The sequence below is a fragment of the Mytilus edulis genome, chromosome 6 (assembly GCF_963676685.1).
Source record: "Mytilus edulis chromosome 6, xbMytEdul2.2, whole genome shotgun sequence".
Classification (NCBI taxonomy): domain Eukaryota; kingdom Metazoa; phylum Mollusca; class Bivalvia; order Mytilida; family Mytilidae; genus Mytilus; species Mytilus edulis.
In genome coordinates, this window is record NC_092349.1 from 37,449,048 (window position 1) to 37,471,922 (window position 22,875).

A 22,875-nucleotide genomic window follows, 5' to 3' on the forward strand; every position below is an offset into this window, starting at 1 on the left:
ACAAATTCGTTCCAAAAATGGCCAAGGCAACCTTTTTGTGTGAGTGGGAGGGAAGGGAGGGTCGATGGACAACCCTCGGTATAGATCTTTCGTCGATCGTTCGTCCCAAAGGTTTTTCCAAAAATGACAAGCTAATTATGACAATTATCAAAAACAAATTGTGACATAACAATCAATTCCCCCAGAGACTTGGTCAGTTACATCTGGGACTATTATACTAACTGGATTGGAAACCGTTACACCAATCAGTGTTATATACTTAACATCACGGTCGTTAGAACAAGACTTTACTTGCGCTATTTATCGATACGCCATAATGTTTGGACAGCGACAGCGACAGTGTGCCTGGATCTTATAATTTCGTTTTATTTATTTTTTATTTATTTTTTAATAGTTAGTCGAAATGAACATCCATAATATAAACATGGTTACTAAATTGATAAAAGATATCTTGGTCTTTGACAGTTGTAATAAATCAGCAAATCCGGTCTTTAGTGTAAAAAAACCATATAAAGTAATTTTCATAAAAGTTCAAAGCATTGTGGCTATATTTTAACGAGACCCGGGTAACTTTTGTTATATGCATAAATTATGAACTAAAATTGTCAACATTGATTTTATTCCAGATTTATTATAATTCCATTAATGTTTTATTAGGATTAATTATGATCTATTTACCTTTGACACATTATTTTCTTAGCGGTCAAGTAAAGCTCCGGCATTTCAACAATTTCTGTTTTATTGTCAGCACTAATATATTGACTTCTAATTACTGGGACTAGTATAATATTCCAAGCTACTTATCAATAATTTTCGTAAACAATGAATATTTTTTTCCAATTAAACTTTTAAAATTTTTTTTTTAACTTCATATCCGCCAACATTAACAGTATTCTATATATACTGAATTGTTTGTTGAAATCTATTATTAACATTTACGTACCGAATGCTATATAACCATGTGTGCTGTCAATCAAAAGTCTAAAATTACATATACATCACAGATTATAAAAGAAAGTAAATGCCGAGTGTAAAATATTCCAAAATGACTAACATATTATAAAATAAATATAATGCCAAAAATAACACTACATGTATATAAAATAAAAGAATTTTGATTGTTAATCGTTGTAAACAAAGTAATGGCTTTTTGTGATTATTTTTCTAACATTCGTTATAAATTACATAGTAATAGAAGATATGGTATGAGATCCAATGAGACAACCTTCCATCCAAGTTACTACTTGTAAAAGTAAACCATTAAAGGTCAAAGTACGATCTTTGCTCAAACCGAACAGCAAACTATAAAGGGATATATATATATGTGAAATGGAACAGTACTGATATGATTGGGTGTATATTAGTTTACATCAAAAATTAGTTAACAATAATATATATTGAAAGCATAAAATTTTACAGACGACAGACCATGTGTCAGTTAGTGTATATACTATGAAATTTAGAGAGAGGGGCTTGCATAGTATATATATTCCAATACACTATCGAATTTAGCACATAATTACAACTTGAGTAATCCTATAAATAGTCTATTGATATATATATTGGCTGACTAGGTGTAGCTCAATTGAGTAGTTTTATAAATTTACTCACTATTTCAATGTAAAATTGTAAAATATATGACTTTAAAAGGACATTGACTCCATAATGAAATGATTGTGGCTGCTAGTGTAAGTCTGTTTATTGAAATAAAGTTGAGTTGTACTATACATGTACTTCTTTACATAGTAAGATGACGAAATAAATGGACCCAAAGCAGGCAATTATCAAATTGCAGTGGAAGCTTTACATTCATGCAAACATTTTTCAATTTTAGATAAAAATTAAAACTATGATAAATTTTAAAACAAATAGATAGTTTGCAGTGGCAGATCAAAAAACAGGTGGTGGAAAATGCTCTCTTTGTAATGATAAATGCCTTTGTATTAGAACATACAGTTGGATCCCTCCCCCTTTAGCTTTGGTTGTAACCACTTTTAAAAATGGATGGATCTGTCCCTGGTATGTACCCATAAGAAGTCTAGTGGATAGTTTCCATGCATGAAATATCTGTCACTGGACATTAAACAACCAATAATCAATAAATTCAAGACGAAATAGATCAATTTGCATTATTTTTTTTCACAAGGTTTCATAGTTCACTCTTTTTTTGGTACAACGTACTTGCATGACAAATATATGATTACAATAATTTTGGAGTGCATTTTTCTGTAATGAAGGTATAAAGAACCGTATTATTTACTCTTTTTTTAAATGAAAAAAAATTTAAACAGTAAAAATCATTCTAAGATCAAAATATTAAATAGTAGGATGATTAAAATTAACTTGAAAACTAATAACAAACTAGTTAGTTTAATTTGAAACAGAACATTTTTTTCAAAATAGCCAGTAGCAATTTTTATTTTAATATCTGTATTACAATACAATGAAATCTCACCCTTGTGGTCATTCGTGCAGAGTAACTTAGTACATGAAAGAAGCATGTACTATGAAAATTAGAAGGCAAATTCAAGCAATTTGATTGAACGAGAAGTTTTAAGTATGTGCTAAATAAAAGTAATTTGAACTTAGTCTGAGAACAACTAATTAATCTTTGTCTACGAAACTTATACTAAAACTCATACCATTACAGACTAAATACACCGTACATGATGACAATTGACCAGCATTTTAACATATTAAAGACATAAACTTCTATAATATTTTGATAGTGTTGTCGTGCGCACAACACATGACTTTCATCATACACTTCCAGCATTGACAGTTAAAAGACTATAGTTCTCTGCATTGCTCTGACTTGAGGAAGCGTCTGTGATGTGTCTATCATTTTCTGTGAATACAAACGTGCAATAATTAATTTGTTGTTATCTATACAGTATATGGTATGTGATATTACATGCATTGTATGTGCTAAAAATCTTCAATATGATGATATGAAAAAATATTATCGTAAATCAGGATTTATATTTTAAAATCGTCAGTGGTGGTGTATCATCATTATAAACTACATATCTTTTCAGACTTTTTTTTCACTTAAAATCTAAAATTTATTAATGATACAAGGCGTATAACGAAGTACAGTGGACGATACTTGCTTAACTAAATGACTGGCGAAAGCGCTAGAAGCAATTTGATCGACCAGGAACAATTTTTCAGCAACATGCCAAAACCATAAGCACACTACAAAGTGTCTTTTGGATTTTTGTATTGCCAGGTTATTATCTCTATGGGATAAGTCTATTTGGAAAAAAATAGTATCTAGATTTTTATCCCAGTTAATTTTTATCCATGTTGGTGAAGCATAAAACAAATTATGCACCAATGTCAAAAACAAATTATGCACCAATGTCAAACTTTTTATTTTTATTGAATTTTCTTAAAGTTAAAAGTAATGATTGATTGTGTAAATAAAAAAAGGCATGTTAGAACCCAGGAGCCAGGCTTGATTGTTTTTTATAACTGATATAGATAACTTGAAGAAAAAAAATTTTAAATGGAGTATACGGCATATTTATGTATATAAATGAATTTCTTATGATGCGTATAAGACTTCGGTGCGCTGAAAATAAAAGGAAGACATATTCTTTGTAAAGAAAAGAAATTATATAGGTTCATTATACAAGCGATTGATTGTCTATGATATCTTCTTCACTAAGATAGTTTGTGTTACATGACTTTTATTCAAAAACGAATGATCAAATCGAATTATACTTATATATTCATGTATATATAGCTATTTCCCGTAAGAATCAGCAAATATATTTGTTTATCTGATTCAAATAAACGAAGGTCGTTTCCTATCTAAGAGAATACATACAATCTACCTGGAGAACAAAACGGGTACATCTTATAAAATTCGGTTTTAAAAATCAAGATATTTAGATTGCAATGGACACCGTAAAACTATAAGAGATTATTGGCTCAGACTTGCCTTAAAATATAAACATATTTAAGACCTGAATGGTTTAAGATCAGGCATGTTGCTTATTTTAATCACATCAACCCTTTGTTGACATTATAAATTATACAAGCTTACACCGTAGTCCTTGTCACCTTTTACATACTAATGTAAAAGAAATATATTGAAACTTGCTTTCTGTAAAATCACAGCTGTAAGTTTATATGCGATAAAATTTGAATTTGCATCAATTGTTCAAACATGATCTGTATCCGATTTCCCATTTCTTTGCAAAGGGTAATTAAAACGATTTCGTGCACGTGTGAAATATATGTATACATCATGGTCTGTGTTATTGATGCTAGATAAAGGTATGATAAATGTTAGGAAGAATTCTCATTTTAACACCCTTTTTGTATCTGCTTCATATAGCAATGCATGATACTAAAAGTCTGCAAGTATATATGATAGTTCACAACTATTCAATAACTCCTAATCATACCTTTTATAGGACATTCGGGTGGTCTGGTATTATTCGCATGCCTAAGAACACATCTAATTAGACAAGATTTCCATTTAAACATAAAGTTCTCAACTAAAAGAGACAAAAAATAATAATCACAAAATTAGTAAAACATTACAGGTATACTTGCACTCTAAAACTCAGAACATTAATAAATATTTAGCGCAAAAAAACATTTTTTTTTCATTTCTTTTCACTTTGGCTAATATTCTTTAAAATAATAATGTTGAAGTACACAACATATTGTCGACTAAGTATTGTCTAACTTTATTAAAAAAACACCTTCATCTCTAAGAAACTTGCCCATGATGAATTATTATAGAAATATTACAGATATATATATATATCTATACAAAAAAAGTTTCTTTTCAAGCGGTGTACAGAATTATATATTAAAAATTAAATACACAAAAAGAGTTTTAAAAGCAGCATTGTCTTGAAAAGTCCCAAGATGGATGAAAGCGCTAGACAATGCTGCTTTTAAAACTCTTTTTGTGTATTTAATTTTTAATATATATCTATATATATATATATGTGACACAAGAAGAAGGCCATTTGTTGAGCCGAAATATTTGTCAACACGATTTCATAACAACATTTTCGTTTAATAACACCTTATATCAGTACCGTTGTGCAAATCTTTAGACTGATACAATTTTTTCCTTATCTGCATAGTATCGCCTATTCTAGACGATCCGGTACATAGTAAATTTGCTGGTTGGTCCTTTTTATAGACTTTTATATATATATGCATACACGTTCTATTATAAATTACCGTTATTTATTATTATATTTGTAAAGGAGGAACACACGAAAAATTACTACATCTTTGATAACATAATTTTCCTAGACCAGATGCGCATTTCGACAAAATATATTTCTTTAGTGATGATCGTCGCCAAAATATTTGAAATCCAAAGCTTATATAAAAGATGAAGAGCTATAATCCAAAGGGTCCAACAAGTATATCCAAATCCGTGAAAGGAATCAGAGCTTTGCACGAGGGAGATACATTCTGAAGTTTTAAAAAAATAATGTCATAAAAATACAATCGAATATACCTGCTTTTCTAAATCCTTTCCGTATGCTTACAGTTTCTGGGTTGCTCATGAAGCAAAGTGAAACAGGAGTAAACACCATCGTTGACAAACAGAGACTAACAGGAGTGAATATGTCTGTTTTTTCATCTGAAATTGATACCATTGAAACGGACTTATGTTATTATGACATGTACATTGACACACGCAACAAAGCTCTTTAAATTTAAACATTTAAAAAAGCTTCTTCAGAACAATTAAAAATCTAGCACACTTCTTCTTGCTCTCGGTCAATGAAAGAGAGGCGAAATAAACCAAAGAAAAATTCAACATGTTCAAACTTGCAAGTAAAAAATAGACTGACAACGCCACGACCAATGAAAAAAAGAGACCAACAGACAAACAAAAGTATACTAAAATCTGAAAAACCAAAAACTGAGATACATGAACATCATTAAAACCTAGGGATGATCTCAGGTGCTCAAAAATGGTATGCAGAACTTGCTTCACACGTGGAATACGTCGTGCTGCTCATGTTAGTGCAAACCCGGTAATAAATCTTATACGCTTAATCACATGTTCGGTATCGGATCAGGGTTGTAGCTACGACATTAGATCGTATCTAGAAATAAGCAAGGGATCTTTTTCTGTGATAAATTACTTATCATATCATTCTATATACAGCTATGGAATCGAAACAAAGCATAACTAGATTAACCTTTTTTCATTACCATACATATAAATCGAAAAAGAAGGTTTGATACGTAGTTAACTTTACGAAAAAGAGATGACTTTGATATTACCATCTCTAAATGCAATTAAATGTAGCAACATTTATCTAGTACCATCATAAATAAGATATATTTTCAACGTTATATATATTCCGAATTAGGGCGCAAGTTCCATTAACACAGGACAGTTGCATCAATATAATATTCCGAATTTCAAAGAGAGAGTATTTACCGTGTTTATTACTAAGAAGTGTGCGGATCAAACAAGAATTTTCTTTTGTACAGATTAAGTCATCGTAAATTATTCATGACCTTTGTGAAATACACATAAGATTAATCAGCAAATAAATGACTCATGTGTTGCTGCCATTATAGCATTTTTGTTTTTTCTTTCAGGACCTTTTAACGAACGTTACCTACAAATCGATTCGTATTACCGTTTTCACCACGTTATCTTGAACAGTAATAAAATTAACGGTACCAATTTTCTTGCACCAGTAAATAGGTTTCGAGCACCGGTGTTCAAACAAATGTTTTACATATGCTTAGTGTAAACCAAGGTCTTGTGTTTTCATTTATTTTAATTTGTCAATGGTGTTGTTAATATGTCTTCGACTTGTGGTATCTTATTGTCCTGTAGTACCTATATATATCTAGATATGATTTTAAACATGTATCATTCAAGGAAATTCACACACATGGAAAATGAACATGTAACATTTGACTTTCTTTACTGATGCACCTATCTACAAACAGTTTAAAATACTGGACGTTGAATAATTAAAGAAATTTATTGAAACTCAATGATACAATTGATTTATAAGTCTTATATTTAGCAAATAGTGATCATGTTATAAAGTTGGTGCATCCTACGCGCTTTTTTGAATTAACCCATCCATACAACACAACGGAAGCTGAACAAATATGTAATGTTCCGGGATATCAAAAATAATAATCTCTAAGCTTAATCAAAATGTATCTTCAAAAAATAACTCTAACATTGCATGTGAAATATTCTGAGAGAGGTATGTTTAAAATCATGTCAATAGTCTAACGTGGTGGATTAGACCGAGAACAAACAATCCGACACCAGCAAAACCTACTAAATGCTAGAAAATGAAAATTGTACGAAACAAATGCCGTCATTCGCTTAGTTATTTTTCAAGAATGCAGAATACCAAACATTTGATAACCGGGTAAGTGTAGGTATAAATTCTTGACAAACCATACTATCAACATACCTACTCAGAATGGTCAATACCATTACAGGTCAGCTATGCATAAATGATTTCGAACCTTAGTTTCATGATATTTAAAGAATTCTTTAACGGAAATGTTAGAAATGCATGTTATAAATCATATCACGTTATCAAGCTGAATATGTTCAAATGCTTTAACAGCAGTATGACAAAATAAAAACTCATATTAGATCACACATCACAGAAGACATTTTTAAAACGTATTAGGCTTTTGATTTACATGTTCATAATGTTCTATCTCAATATCTATAATTATTACTATCATATCATTATTACCCATGTCAAGCTGCAGCACTTGTTTGATAGATATCCCTCCCGTCGAAACGGATAGAGTAACTGAAACAAAAGCAGACAGAACTGCTAGTACTGGACGCCTCCATTGTTCCAGTTTTCTTTTAGAAAGGCTCTTACCTGAAATGACAACATTATAAATTCTATTATGAATTGAAAAAGTATTTTTTGTTTAATGAAATAATATGATGCAGGCATTACCTGTAAATGGGGACGTAGTCTGTATCAATTATTTTTTTGCAACTTAAATATTTGTAAAAAAAAAAAGAAACAGAAATACCGTTACTTTTCCGATTTTGGTTCTGTTGTTAGGGATCTTAGTTGTGACGTTATTTAAGTTATGACGTCATATACAATATATACAAAGAAACGCTTTCATCAGGTAACGTTTTTTCATTTCAAGGAACTATTAAAAATGAAATTGGTATTGCGTTCCTTCCTACCTTATACTAGACTGATAAATATATATTTTACTCAAAGTTTTTCTGTGCAGATGCGGAAATTTTTTTTTATTGATTTTTCTACTAATATTGGGGACTTCGTCCCCATATGAGAACTAAACGCAGCGTTTAAATGTATAACATGGCCCATCATCGATGATTTTTCAAAAGTGTTCTGACGGCGTCCTATAATTGTTATTTTCTGTAATTTTGGTCTCTTATGGACCGTTGTCGCATTGGCAATCATATCCCATCTTCTTTTTTTATACTTATCAGTTTATATCGCGTTATATGACCATCGATAGTTTCAGGAAATCATCTGGATTGATAAGTAGATGGCACCAAGATTAAAATCCCAACAAATGCTGAAAATAGGATTAAGACCATTCAATGTTGATTGTTTATTCTATTTTTTGGGGATATTTTCGTATGAGCATGTTATAAATCAAATGTGGGAATTATAGTCAAATCGGTGAACACGACCTTGATGGATAATGCCCTTTCAAGCAATTCAGTTAGGATGCTCTATTCAAATGATTTATCTTAAGCATGATATGTAAACTGACACGCCATCTTTAACAATAGTCAGAAATCAAACTTACATGTCAAAATGATGTTTGTCCAGTTTCTTTTTAGGCTCCAAATTACCATCAATATACAGAAAATCATCACTAAAATGCACCCAAGTTGGATGGCGAATACATCCCAAGGAAATACACGAAGAATTTTTATACCTTCAAATTAAAATATAATATAATAAAATATATTATAATTACAATAAACCTATTTCTTGTATCAAACATAAACTAAAAGAACTAGCCAAGGAATATGTTTTTGTCCCGGCCGATAAAGCTGCTAATAATATTATAGTTGTTGAGGTTCTGTAAAAAGAAATTACCAATTCAACAGCATTCCAACTGACTCTATTCTCAGAAAACGACATCTATAACAAACATAATCTTTTAGCTAACACTTAACAAGCAAAACCAAATACAATGAAAGTCCCAACTATGTGTTGGTTCCGAAGCTACACAAAACAACTTACAAATATAGATTTATTTCGTCTGCAAGCCATTGTTCCACTACTTAATTGTCTATTCTTCTTACCAGTACACTTGGTACAATCAAAAACCTGATTATAAATTGTTCAAATAAGGCTTTCGATAATAGTGGAATTAATTACTTTTGGAGTGTCAAGAACTCGTTGGAAGTACTTGATAAACTGCATGCTTATATTAGTGATTTTGAATCTGTTCAAAGTTTTGATTTTTCTACCCTGTATACCACATTGCCACACATTCTTATTGAGAAAAAAATCACACAACTAATTTAATGGGCATTTAAAAAGTCAGAATGTGAATATATATGATCAAACTCTGTTAGGTCATTTTTTAGAAGCAATTAACAAAACACTTTGACAATTGGACATGCTTTGATAATAATATGCCCTTGAAGTTTTACTAACTATGCACTACTTGTTAATGACTTGCTTTTGTATTGCTATGAGTTACAATTTATGACAAAAATAAGCAAAGACCAATCGAAACAACATCTGATAAACACATTTAATAATACTTTTAGATATTTGGATGATATTCTAACTTTGATTAATGACGACTTCAGTTTGCATACTAAAGAAATGTATTCTGTTGAACTTACTTTAAATAAAGCTAATAGTAACAATGACCACTGCCCTTTCAACGATCCCTAACGGAAAGCTTAATACTAAAATGTATGATAAAAAAGATGATTTTTCATTTCCTATCGTTAATTATCCGTTTTAAGATGGTGACGTTCCCTTGTCACAATCTTATGATATTTATATATCTCAACTTGTACGATTCGCTCGTGTATGTAACAATATTTTAGATTTTAACGAGATAAATTTATGTACGACTGAAAAATTATTACACCAGGGTTTTTGATATCACAAACTAGTCAAAACATTTACTAAATTTTATCATCGGTATAAGGACATCATTCATTAATATAGCTCATCATGCAGACTTCTTATACGTTCAGGTATTTCACATCCAATTTTTCATGGAAACATTCTTTATAAAGCACAAAAACGTCAATATTCACCTCAGAAACTAATAAAACCTTTTAAAAGTGCCACCATCACAATTCAAATCAAATATGTAGTGTGTGGTAATAAAGCATTGAGTATAATTTTTATAATATTGTGCGAGGCTGACCTTAGTTATGGAACAGAAACGAAAAATTTAGCAATTTTGACATTTTAAACAGGCATAACAAAATGTATGTGTCAATTGGTCTCTTGGGGAGAGTTGTGACATTTGCAATCATACCACATCTTCGTTCTTGTTATAATATAGAACGGTTAAAATGACAGCATTGAAATACAAACGGGATCTGTATTTTGTATAGTAAGAAGTATTGTATATAAAAAATAAAGTTTCATGAAATTTAATTGAGGTAAACTTAAGTAAGAAAACGAAAATGATTTGATGGAGAATGGTCTCATTAGCACTCATACCACATCATCATATATCTATTATTTAATCATCTTGGCCTTTTCAATTACAAGTAAATTCAGGTGAAATTATTAGAATAATTACACCTTATGTAAGAATGCTGCTCTTGATTTGTTGAGGACCAGTGTATTTTTTTGCGGTATCAATCAAAATCTTTTCTGTGTAATTATCCAGATATATCTTCTTATGGAGGGGTATTTGCGAAAAAATACCAGTCTTGGGACCAAATTTTACTCGCCTAGTGGCTTGTGAAATTTCACACTCCCTTCACTGGTATTTTTGCAAGTACCCCCCCCCCCCCCCCCCCCCTATTACATGATTTATCTGTTATAATTACACCTAATGTAGGATTGTTGCATTTTGATTGGTTATTTGCATATTCTTACTTTTTTTCCTCGTTTGATGAGAAGTTGCCTTTTGTCACCACTGACGGTGAGTTTGTCTCCCATATTTTCCATTTTTGATATTCCTTTTCTACCCTCACCAGCCTGTTCCCAACAAATTATTCCGAAACTTTCTAACTTACCCTGATTGTTAGCTAAGACAACATGATTAAACACTATTGATTGAGTTAAACCGAAAAAAGTAAGAGATATATACATATCAAGAGGAAAAAAAGACGCCTGTACAAAATGGACGATTCAATGATCGAAAAATAATGACGTTTCACATATAGATACCATGACGTAACAAAAAGACAGCATTAACGTACATGTATAATTCCCGTGGTACTACGATTACCATTCACATGTACAGACAGTAACAATCAAAATATATCCGGTGTAATTAAACAAATATATCATTTTATGGAGGGGTATATGCGAAAAATACCAGTCTTCGGACCAACTTTCCCTTGACTGGTATTTTTCGCAAATACCACTCCATAACATGATATACATATGTTCAATATGGCTTGTTTAACATCGGATTGCTTTTCTTTTTTTTGTTTGAAATAGTAGCAGTCTATTATCTAGTAGTTCAGCCTTTTGAATAGTCTACGATGATAAAAGTACATAGTTTAACCTTTAAAGTATTCGCATTTTTAAACAATAATAATAAGTCATACGATTTGTTTCCAGATAATATTCGACGGCAGAAGACTAGGAGAGTGATACAGTGTTATGTGGTGCAAAATAAATTTAGATACTAGAGGAACTGTATGGGTTGTAAACTAAACTCATTGGTGTTCCTGAGTACTTACGATTATATCTGAATATCTAATTTAGTTTTGACTTTCATAGTGAGAAAATCTTACTAATCCTTAATGAAAAGAAGGAAAAGGATTTTTTGTAAAATTATACTTACTGGTACAGTTGGTAAAATTAGAACGTATCATCATTATCCCAGTTTCTCCGATTTGGCAAATGACTTTTGCCGTGATTGGACATTCTTTTTTTGTAGATGAATACTCTATAAATGTGTGTACTGTGTACAGATTCCCAGTACGATTAATGTCCATTTCAGCAAGATTTTCGACATGTTTGTTCTACAAGAGGAAACAATTATGTTACAGCAAAAACATTTACCTTGTTGTTATGCTGTGCTGGTATATACTGTTGAAGGTTCGGTATGTGACGGATAGCAAGAAAGATCATGATATTCAACGGTTGTCGTGTATTTCTTTATAGATGTGCCTTCAACGGATTGGTTATTCAAATCGGTGTGTTTATTATAGAATAAAAACAGAACTCTAGTAATTTTATAATCATTTCTAACAGTAATATATAAGTTGTTGTTAAGATATCAGTGTTTCCGACAGAGCATTGTTGGAAATTAGAATTACTTATTGATAAAAACCAGAGCCAATTAAAACAATGGAACTCCATAATACATACCCCGAAAATAATAGAGCAATTTGGCACTGGATACACCTTTTCCATTTTTACTGACAAAGACAAAGATGTTGTTGATAAGTTGATTTTCGTCTTTATTTCACCTTCTTTTGGGTGATCTACAATTGGTAATTACTTTTCAATATCATTCACGCTACAATTATATTTAGATCATATCGTCGCTGTTATGCAAAAATCTCGTATCTCAATTTTTTCCGGAAATCTTTTTATCGATTAATTAGAATTTAAATATGTATCTTCCACTGTATGCGAAAATATCTGATCTTCTAACCAATCATTAACCCGAATTCTGACATGTGACGAAAAAGTGTAGTCGGATTGATGACACATTTTGTTGTGCGAAAATATCGTATCTCAAAAGAAAAACACATGTCACGGCAGCTGACATTATAACAGGTACAGTTTTATCAATTTTAGGTTCTAATATAGCTTAGAAATAATGAAAAGCTTTGAAATTACAATATATAGGTGCAGAAATTTTTGCTCGTCTTGGTAATTGATTGGTTAGAAGGTCAGATATTTTTGCATACAGTGGAACATACATATTTAATTCTAAATAATCGATAAAAAGATTTCAGTTTTTACTGCCTGGTGTAAAATTATCAAAACCTTAGATACGAGGTTTTTGCATAACAGCGACGATATCGTTCTTTCAAGTGTTTACAATTGAAGCAAAAGAAAGGTCTCGCTAAACACGGTACATCAAGACTGATATTTTTCAGATAGTTACTGACGCATGATGATCTGAAAACATTTTAGAACCAGAAAAGTAAACAAGAGGCTGAATTGCTCACCTAGTTTTTTTTTGCTTAAAACTTTCATCGATGATTATTTTTGCTTTTCAATATATATTAATGAGGGGCTTAAAAATGCCATTGTATCTGTCATAATTTCTTCAAAAGCAAACAAATGCATTTTACCAATATGTTCTTTTTTAGCCATCATGTCTATCATTCCTGGCGCAAAAGGAAAAAAATACAAAATTTATACTAGATTTATCTGAGAAGATTTTTAAAGTTAAACAACAATAAAAAAATTTTTTGTAGATCTTACTTTGCTGAACATTTTTGCTGTGTACAGTTTATCTTTATCTTCAAAAATATTCAAGTTAATAATCAACAACTGCAAAATTTCCTTTCAGTTTACTGGCAGCAACCCCACAATGGGTTGTTTTGTTTATCTGAACATTTTTGGGCTGAAAGATATCGAACTTATAAAAATATGTAGCGGTGTCAGATTTGCTCTAAACGCTTTAGTTTTTGATATATAAGCCAAAAAATGCATTTGATCCCTATTTTCTAATTTTAGCCGTGGCTAATTTACAATTCATAAAAAAAGACCTCTTAGGAACTTTTAGTTAAAGTTAAAATGTATTTGGCCCAGTAGTTTCAGAGGAGAAGAATTTTGAAATCTTCAACGACGACAGACGACGATAAAGACGGACGAAGATGACGGACGACGCCGATGGATGACAATGGATACCAAGTGATAACGTGAGCTAAAATGCCAGTTTTAATTAAATCTGTTGATAAAAAAGTTGTTTTACAATATTAAATTATACTAATGAATTTATAAAATCACATTCAAAATTTGTTGACCCAAAAGACACATTGAATCGACACTGATGAAATCCTACTGTAAAGACGATTTGTTGATTCAGATCTTTTTCCGAGAAGTTTGAGATAACAAGCTGGATATCGTGACATGATACTACTTTCTCTGTGTATTTTGTGCTATTTCCTAATGAAACATGTGGAATCCCGTTATGTAGAAGATGGTTTAGACTTTTTAAACTGTGACCTGCCATCCATGTTCTGTCTTCACACATTGTTGAACTTTTGTTTTCACACAGAATAGAAACGTTGCGCCCAAAGATGGCGGGGTCTTCAATGGAACATGTAACTAAATTAAAGAAATACTATATCACAATAAGTTAACAATTTTAGAAAATGCCTTGTAAAAAGGACTACGTATTTCACTCATGATAAAGAGAAAATGAATCGTGTTTTGATAAATGGATAAAAATAAACTATATATAACACATTGCAAGCGACATTTACAAATATATATGTTCCTGAATAACTAAAGGACCCTTTCATTATTGTGACCACCACATCTAAATTGAAGTCTTGTAGGTATACAAAAAAAAAACGCTTTACGGGTGTTAACGTTTTCAGAAATTCTAAACCTTTTGCAATGTTTATACACATATAAAGATGAGAAATAATAGCCTTTAGAATAGCACTACACCGGAAACCAAATGATGTAGAAGCAACTATAGGTCACTGTCTGACCTTCAAAAATGACCATTCCCATACATCATACCAAGCTTTGAATGGCCCCGAATTGAAAAACCCCAAACATTTAAAACGATAAAACTGGACTGTCTGTTTCATGACACTATAATGAACGAACAACAAAAAAAGAACGACAAATATTGAATCAATGGCACTTTGGAATAGGCAAAAAATAGGATATTACAGAACGAAACTAACAACATCAGTTGAATAGGGATGGACTTAGATAAATACAAAATACATGTTGTCTGCTCTACGTTCGGGTTGTTGACGCTTTGACACATTCCCCATTTTCATTCTCAATTTTATTCAAATAACAAAAGAACACCAGACACAAAATGCTTATCTGAGAGTAAACGCATTTACTGAAAGCCATTTCGAAGTCAATAACTAATACAGCCGCTACGAACGCAATGGTCGAATTCTGAACAGTTATGGAAAGTATGGCAATAACATTCAAGCTTGAAAACAGCTCATAGTTTGGATTGTAGATAAAAGTTTTTGGTACAGAAATAAATGTGGTCAACTAATTGTTTTTCTTTTAATTTGATTTCACCTATAATGATCAAATATCTAAATTCAAAAGCACATTTAAACTCAGCATATTAGCACACCAATAATTTTATTTATTTATGGACATCATTTGCAGATAAGGTTATTGTTTAAAGGGGTTCGCTTCATAAAAAAATATACATATATATATAACATTATGAAATTAAATTATTCAGAATAACAACAACATTCTTTAAAATTTACAAAACAAACAGAAAAAAACAATATCCTAAGTATCATTCTTCATGAATGAAGTGTTTTAAATTAATTTTATTAAAATTAACCTCTTTCATGTCTTTTCAAAATATCAAATTATGAACAGTCAACTTTATTATTTTAATAATTAAAAAAAAATAGAAAATGATGCTGTATCAATTATTAACTTGAATCCAAATTTCTATTCATTGTGCCTTGTAGCTGTTTTGGATTCTGATCAAATACTTCATACATCATCGTTTCTGACACCGAATTAATTTGGTCTTAGTACTTAAATAATTTTAAATTGAACATTTACAAATAATAGTCCAATATCCAAATTATAAATACATAGACGGTACCAGCATATCAAAGAACACCAAGAATTGAATTTTTGAAGAAATCCAACAAAGTTTCATGTTTGACCCTTTGGACCTGAACATGCTGAATATGGACCAGTTTGAAAATTGGGCCCAAAATCATAAAAGTAAAACACTGTTAAATTCGCATATGAAATAATATCAATAATTCAGTTTTTTTATGAAATCGAGCACGGTTTAATTTTGGACCCGCATATAGAACAACGTTGAAAATCGGGCAAAACATCATAAACATAATACACTGTTGACTTAGGCATATCAAAGAACACAACAAATTCAATTTTTGATGAAGTCAAAACAAAGGTTAATTTTGGAACCAAATTTGAACCTGAATACTGTGCCAAAAAAATCCAAATACACGCTAAGATTCAGCATATCAAATATCTTCTACCCTTTTTTTTGGTGAATCTAGTTTAACTTTGAACTATTTGGTCCTTTATGTGCATTGACTTGATTTTTAAAGAAATTATGGACCCTTCTCACCTTTATATGGATCCATTTAAAGACAGAACCTTAATCTAAGTCTAAATACCTAATTATATTCAGTAAATTAAAGAACCCCAGGAATCAAAGAACATGAATCGAAGCCCATTGAAATTGCTTTGCAAAACGCCAACTATACAAAGTAAAACAAAAGAATTGTTTTCTTTACCCCTTTTAACTAAACTGTTTGGGAAATAACCTTAGAATCAAACCCAAACTTAATTTTATGGTATAACACCTTGTGGCCCAATTAAAAAACAATCCAAAGACTTATACTAAACTTATTGTCCAGAAACAACAAAATCCTAGTTTTTTAGCCCTTTGTAAGCCATAAAAAATCATCAACCACTTTCTAAGAACCTTGTAGTAAAGTTCCGTAGAGATCGATACCTTTATACACACAATTTTTTCCTGAAATATGAAAATTGGTTGTCTGTGACTCCTTTTTGGCCTCTTATTACTTAACAGATACAACAATGATCCTTAAATAAATCCCAACTTTTCTATTGTGCCATGAACCTTATGCTTAAATCTAATAGAGATTCATACACTTATACTTGTTTTAGTTTGTTAACCAGAAAACATAATTGTTTTTGTTAGCACTTTTTTGCACCTTATCCTGGGCAGTTACAAATATTACAAAAAACAAACCTCAATCTTCCTATTATGGAACTAAACGTTGTGCAAAAATGTCATACATATCCATACAATGATACACTTATACACAAATCAATGTCTTGAAATTTGAACAACGCTTGTGTTTAGCCCTCTTTTGGCTCCTCAATACTAAACAGCTACTACAATGTCTCCAAAATTAGCAAAAAAACTTTCCTATTGGTGTTTGGAACCTGGTCCGATAATACAGTTGTTTCGTAGTGCTTTTCTTGTAGACAATAAACGTGATAATGTTGCAGAATTTCTATCAAATAAAAGTTTAAATCCTTAGGTTTCAGGCTATTTGACAGATTGACACCATACACTTAAAGGGGCGATAACTGAAGCTAGATAACTGTGTTCCAGGACCACCTTGTGTTTAAATGTAACAGAGCATTATACACTAATACTCAAGGTTGTGTCTGTGAACAAGACAAATAATTATTTGTGTTTTACCCTTGTTGGCCCCTTATTCCTAAAATGATATGATGGATAGCCCTTAAATTGATCCGAACATTCCCATTGCGATTTGAAATTTTGTGCTAGAATTTGATAGAGATAAATGCACTTATGCATACGTTATTGTCTTCAAATTAGACAAATAAATGTTTTGGCCCCTTTCTGGCCCCTATTTACAGAATCGTGAGGACAATACCGCTGAAACAATCACAACGTTCCGAAAAATGTATAGAACCTTGTGCCTTGTATACAAATTGTGTTTTCAAGACACGATAGCAATAAGTACATTTTAAATGGATATAGAATCAAGACGTTCTTAAATTGACTTTGTTAAATGCCCAAATTTATTTATATTCAAGATACAGAACAATAATTGTTATGCAAGTATCTATGTGCAAATATGTATCGAAATTATGAAGAAAATGTGCCGTTTGGTTACTATTACATTTAAGCTTGAATTAGATCTCGTTATAATTAAACCTAGTATACAAAATTATACCATTATGTTATTCACATATTCATTGTACGTCTATCATGTAGAATAAGTTATAATGCTGATACTTTATGGTTATAACTCTAAAAATCAAGCGTATATTTGAAATGGTTTTAAAGACTATTTTCCTTTTTATTTTTTGACAACCATTTGCACTCAGTTTACACATTCAATGAGTTTTAATTTCTTCTTTTGACTTTTTGTCACTGCCTTATCGTTTTACCATTTTGATTCATTTAAGCAAGTGGCCATATTTTTGTGTTAACTTAATAAATATTTTATTTTATTTGTACCTTTAGAACATGTATCAGAGGATACTGTCATAATTTGCAATACCAAAATCTGTAGAAAAAGGTCCTGATGTTTCATTATCATCGCTATCAGTTGCTTCATCTTTTCTTCACCTATCAATAAACATAATCATTAGAAATATGACATCGAAATTATATGCCAAAGAAACACATTCTCAATATAAATAAAGTGTCTTTGCCATTTATAAAGTTTGCAAATACTTAGACAGCATACACAAGATTTAACTGTATTTCACCCATCATTTTAAACAACTTTTATCGACATACAATATGTAAACGATAGATCTTATCATTTAGCAGGCTCTGATCTATTTCCAAATGCTTATTTTTTTTTGGTTTTTCGTTAGTATGATTTTATTGTTCACCAGGTGAAAAAAATTAGCACTGAAATGTAGCTCTGATGATTAAAATCAATTTCTTTTTGAACTATTGCTTACGAAACGTGTTAGTTTTTAATTTTGAGGCATGATTACTAATGATAGAATAATTCGAAAAGACCAAAGGACAGATATCTTAATAAGTTCAGCATGTTCAGGTTACCGTACAATTTTCAATCCTCAGAAAATACCGTAATGTAAACTATAAAAGTTTCCGACCTGAAAACAATGTGAAATGGTTTAAAAGTGAAAACATAAGGTTTAATCTTTGCTAGAATATAAACAAAAAATATTTGCAGTTAGCACTAAAAGACCACAAATGAGCATACTAATTGTTTTCAGTAAAACAATGTTCACAACGACTTTTATCAATTTCCCTGGAATTATCAAGTATAAAGTTTTTACGAGCAGGTCTTTTTGAATTTTCAACTTTTTCCATGATTGCTTTCTAAAATTAATATTTCTATCAAATCAGAAGATTTACCTCAATATCAAAACTGTTATATAAGGAACACGTAATTCGAAATGTAAATGCTATAAATTGTTGTTAGTGTCTATTTGTGACAAATACGGATTGTTCATATTAAAGAGAAAATGGAAATTTATCGCAATTGTGTGGCCGAAATCTGAAACACAGAAAGATCTGTTTAATACAAGAAATATAACTTTAGACAGACCAAGTAATAAAATGAAGTAGTTTTATTAACCCGCTTTGTTTTCGTTCATCTAAATAAAATATTTGAGGCAAAAGTTCATGTCTGAAGTGATCAAGTTTTACAATTCGAGGCCAACGGTGTTTGATGATTGGTGTTTGATAGTCTCTTTTATTTTTTTCCCACTTGAGTGCATGTTAATTTCGTATAACATTGTATTTACATTATTAAGAGTCGTTTTTCGTCTACTTTTCAGTCTGCTCGTTCGGTAAAGGGTTTTCTGACAGTTTCTCGTTTATTTCAGAACCTTTTTTGTGTATGCGTTATAACATAAACGTCAGTGATAATGTTATTCAGTAGTATTATTCAAAGTCCCGAATAAGATCGAAAGTGTTGTCACATTACATTGCCTTTCTTCTATCTTTTACTTTGTTTATGAAAAAATATTGTTTCACAAACATTAGCTTAATATACAGATTAGTATGTCACACTTTCAAACGTTTATATTGCAATCAAAATGTTTTCAATATTTTAATTCTTTTCAACATCTTTATATTCTTATTATGAAAATGAATATGTTGCTTATGATCTTTATAGAAGCAACACGCAGGAAGATGTAAGGTCTAATGTACGAATCATAGTGAACGAGTCAGACAAAATATACACACAATTACGGTTGAATAGACATGTGAACACCATAACGGTTAAAAATAAATAATGGTTAATATATTAATAGAAGCACACATGTAAATGACCTTGGTGTGGTCATTACACAACTGTTGTGCAATAACTTTTTTCCTGTCTTTAAGATAAAAACAGCAACTGTTAGGTATCAACGACACGGGTAAATTGCGGTCATTATCTTAATACAAATGTTGATCTATTTGTTTGATGATATATTTTCTGTATCAGCTATTTATCAAAAGTAATGAGATAAGTAAAAATAAGTTATCATATATTTTAAATTGATAACCGTCAGTAGATGATAAAACAGAAAATTACAAATAATTAAGTTCTTCAAGCAATATTTAAACATGATATAAGTTGTGATAACTACTTAGATAAGATAAGATATTGGTTAAACGTATTATTGTCATATGTTTTCTCTTGACATTTTGGGCTTATTCATCGACCTTTATAATTCAATTTAACAAAACATTTCACAATAAATCGATAGTGTCACATCCGATTTACCTCTACTATAACCATTTTAACAACTATACGATAACTTTGACTAGCCTTTAAGTTCTCACTACTTGTACATTCATAAATAACCCTTTAATCGTAAGAAATGATATGGTGAAACATGCATGTCGTAAGTAAATTCACGAGAAGACAAATGTAAGAGCAATCTTGCTTACCTGATATTAAAGCGGATCTAAGAATAATAAATAGTATTAAAAACGTGTTCAAATTGTTTCCTTGTTATGACGGGTTAGATCCAGTGCCATTTAAAATTCCAATTAAGGGGATTTTTTTTATGTATTATTTTTAGACAATGGAATTTTATTTTTGATAAAATTCCCCTTTTCTAAAAAAAGAAAATAGTACAATGCATCATTGTTGAAAATCGCAAGGTTACAAATATTAAATCTCAAGGCTTTAATCGACATTATAGACAATATTTTATTTGCACAAACGCATTTAAAATAAATGATATTGACCAAATTGATAAACATATTAGTATAATACAAACAACTTATGTGAATAAAGGTTTTACTTTTTGCATTTAAACAATTTGTTACGAAAAATGAAGATAGTGTTAGTGCCATGTAAGATTTATAAATTAGTATAAGCTTTATTTTATTTTTATCGCACAATGTGGTTATATTTTGCTGTAATTTTAGACATTTTGAATACAAAAGTCTCTCTTATACTGGAGTAACCTCTGCAGTGAGGTAGCATGTGCTGATCATTTTCAATACACCACTTTTACAGATTTCACCAATTCTTTGATATCTGAGCACTTTTAAATATCGTCCTCTTTCAATGGAAAGGTTATGAGCACTAACTCTTATTTACACAATGATGATTGATCCGATCTATATCGTACTGCATCAACCATGTCAACATAAGCTGAACGTTTACTCATTTTGGAAAAATGTTAATTTTGGAGATGCTGAAACATTTGAAAGCTGTTCCTGAAAACCCTGGTCAATAAGTCTTTGTTTTATAAAACCAAAGGGGTTTAATAGTAAGGTAAACGATTAAATAATATGATAAACCAATGTTTTGAATAATAATATTTAACCTTTTAACCCATAGGTTGCTAATTTTTGTAGCATTATATATTTGGTGAACTTAAATTCCTTCTGAAGTGATTAAACGGTCCCAGACTTTAATGAAATATAATATTATCTTATTTTTTAATGTCAGTGTTGCAAGTTCGGAACGACATGTTATTCGAGGCCTTACAGTGTACTTCCAAGATTTCTTTAATAAGGTTGATATGTTTTTCATAGTCATCCCTGTCTTTAAACGTTGAAATAGTTCCCCAGATTTCGCTACATTCAAATATATCTAGAGATGTAAAATAAACGCAAATGTTATTGTCAGAATAAAGAACCACTGCAAGATTTGTGTCAAACTTAAATATTTAGGAAGACAGTGCACTACTGTTATTTTTTAAAAACAAAACGATAAAATCTTTAATTGAATTAATTTAATTTAAAACTTTATTAAAATGATTATAAATAATTGGTAATTTTGTTGGTTTTAGTTTTGAAATATATGGAAAACAGCTAAAATCACTCAAAGATTTAAACCTAGCTGATGCGTAGTTTATACTTTTTTTCTGAAATATCTTAAGAACCGAATGGGATTTTCTACATACTTTTTTACTTACATTTACTACTATCTGTACAAAACATATCATTTTATTCACCGGGTATCGAACATGAGTCGAGAAATACTAAAGGAATACGCATCAGTCGAAAACAAACTGAAATACCAAGGCAAAACAACGAAATCTTCGAAAGGACACATACTGAACAAAACAGAACAAGTATTAGCCTTAGTGTATCCCTCTAGAGAACAACAAACTTTTATTTTTACTATAATATATACATACATTTCGTTCTTATGTTGTAATGTTACACCACTGTCCTAGGTTAGGTGGAGGGTTGGGATCCGGCTAATATGTTTACACATGCTGTATGTATGTGCCTGTCCTAAGTCAGGAGCCTGCAATACAGTGGTTGTCGTTTGTTTATGTGTTACACATTTTCGTTCCTATGAGGAATTTCACACTCGAAATTTTTTTCATTGTCGTGTTGTTCACATTGAAGTATTCCTTCCTTTCACATTATGTTACATCATAATTCCTTCTGTTCTACGATGTAAACAGGTTTTACATATCTGGCTTTCAAATTGTAAAGTTAAAGTGAAACTATGCAGGTTTAACATATTTGGTCATGTTCAATTGGGACAACTGCCAACAAAGATAACGCCTCAACCTAACCAAGTGCACGTGT

The 22,875-nt window shown here is 30.7% G+C and overlaps 1 protein-coding gene across 2 annotated transcripts; it reads right to left on the minus strand.

The window, feature by feature from the left end:
• Positions 1-1,099: 1,099 nt before the first annotated feature.
• On the minus strand, positions 1,100-20,899 carry LOC139526080 (uncharacterized). 2 transcript variants are annotated; one of them, XR_011665118.1, is made up of 11 exons: positions 20,764-20,899; positions 18,355-18,465; positions 14,130-14,450; positions 12,531-12,646; positions 12,001-12,181; positions 8,800-8,931; positions 7,743-7,877; positions 5,501-5,626; positions 4,419-4,511; positions 1,900-2,848; positions 1,100-1,641 (listed from the first exon to the last, which is right to left on the minus strand). XR_011665118.1 is itself a non-coding variant. In XM_071321237.1 (10 exons), the coding sequence occupies exons 2-10, from the start codon at positions 18,452-18,454 to the stop codon at positions 2,760-2,762; spliced, it is 1,293 nt and encodes a 430-aa protein (XP_071177338.1). In that variant the 5' UTR covers positions 18,455-18,465; positions 20,764-20,899; the 3' UTR covers positions 1,100-2,759. The 2 variants fall into 2 exon arrangements, 1 of the variants encoding a protein (XP_071177338.1); XM_071321237.1 differs by having other exon boundaries at positions 1,100-2,848.
• Between the last annotated feature and the right edge of the window lie 1,976 nt (positions 20,900-22,875).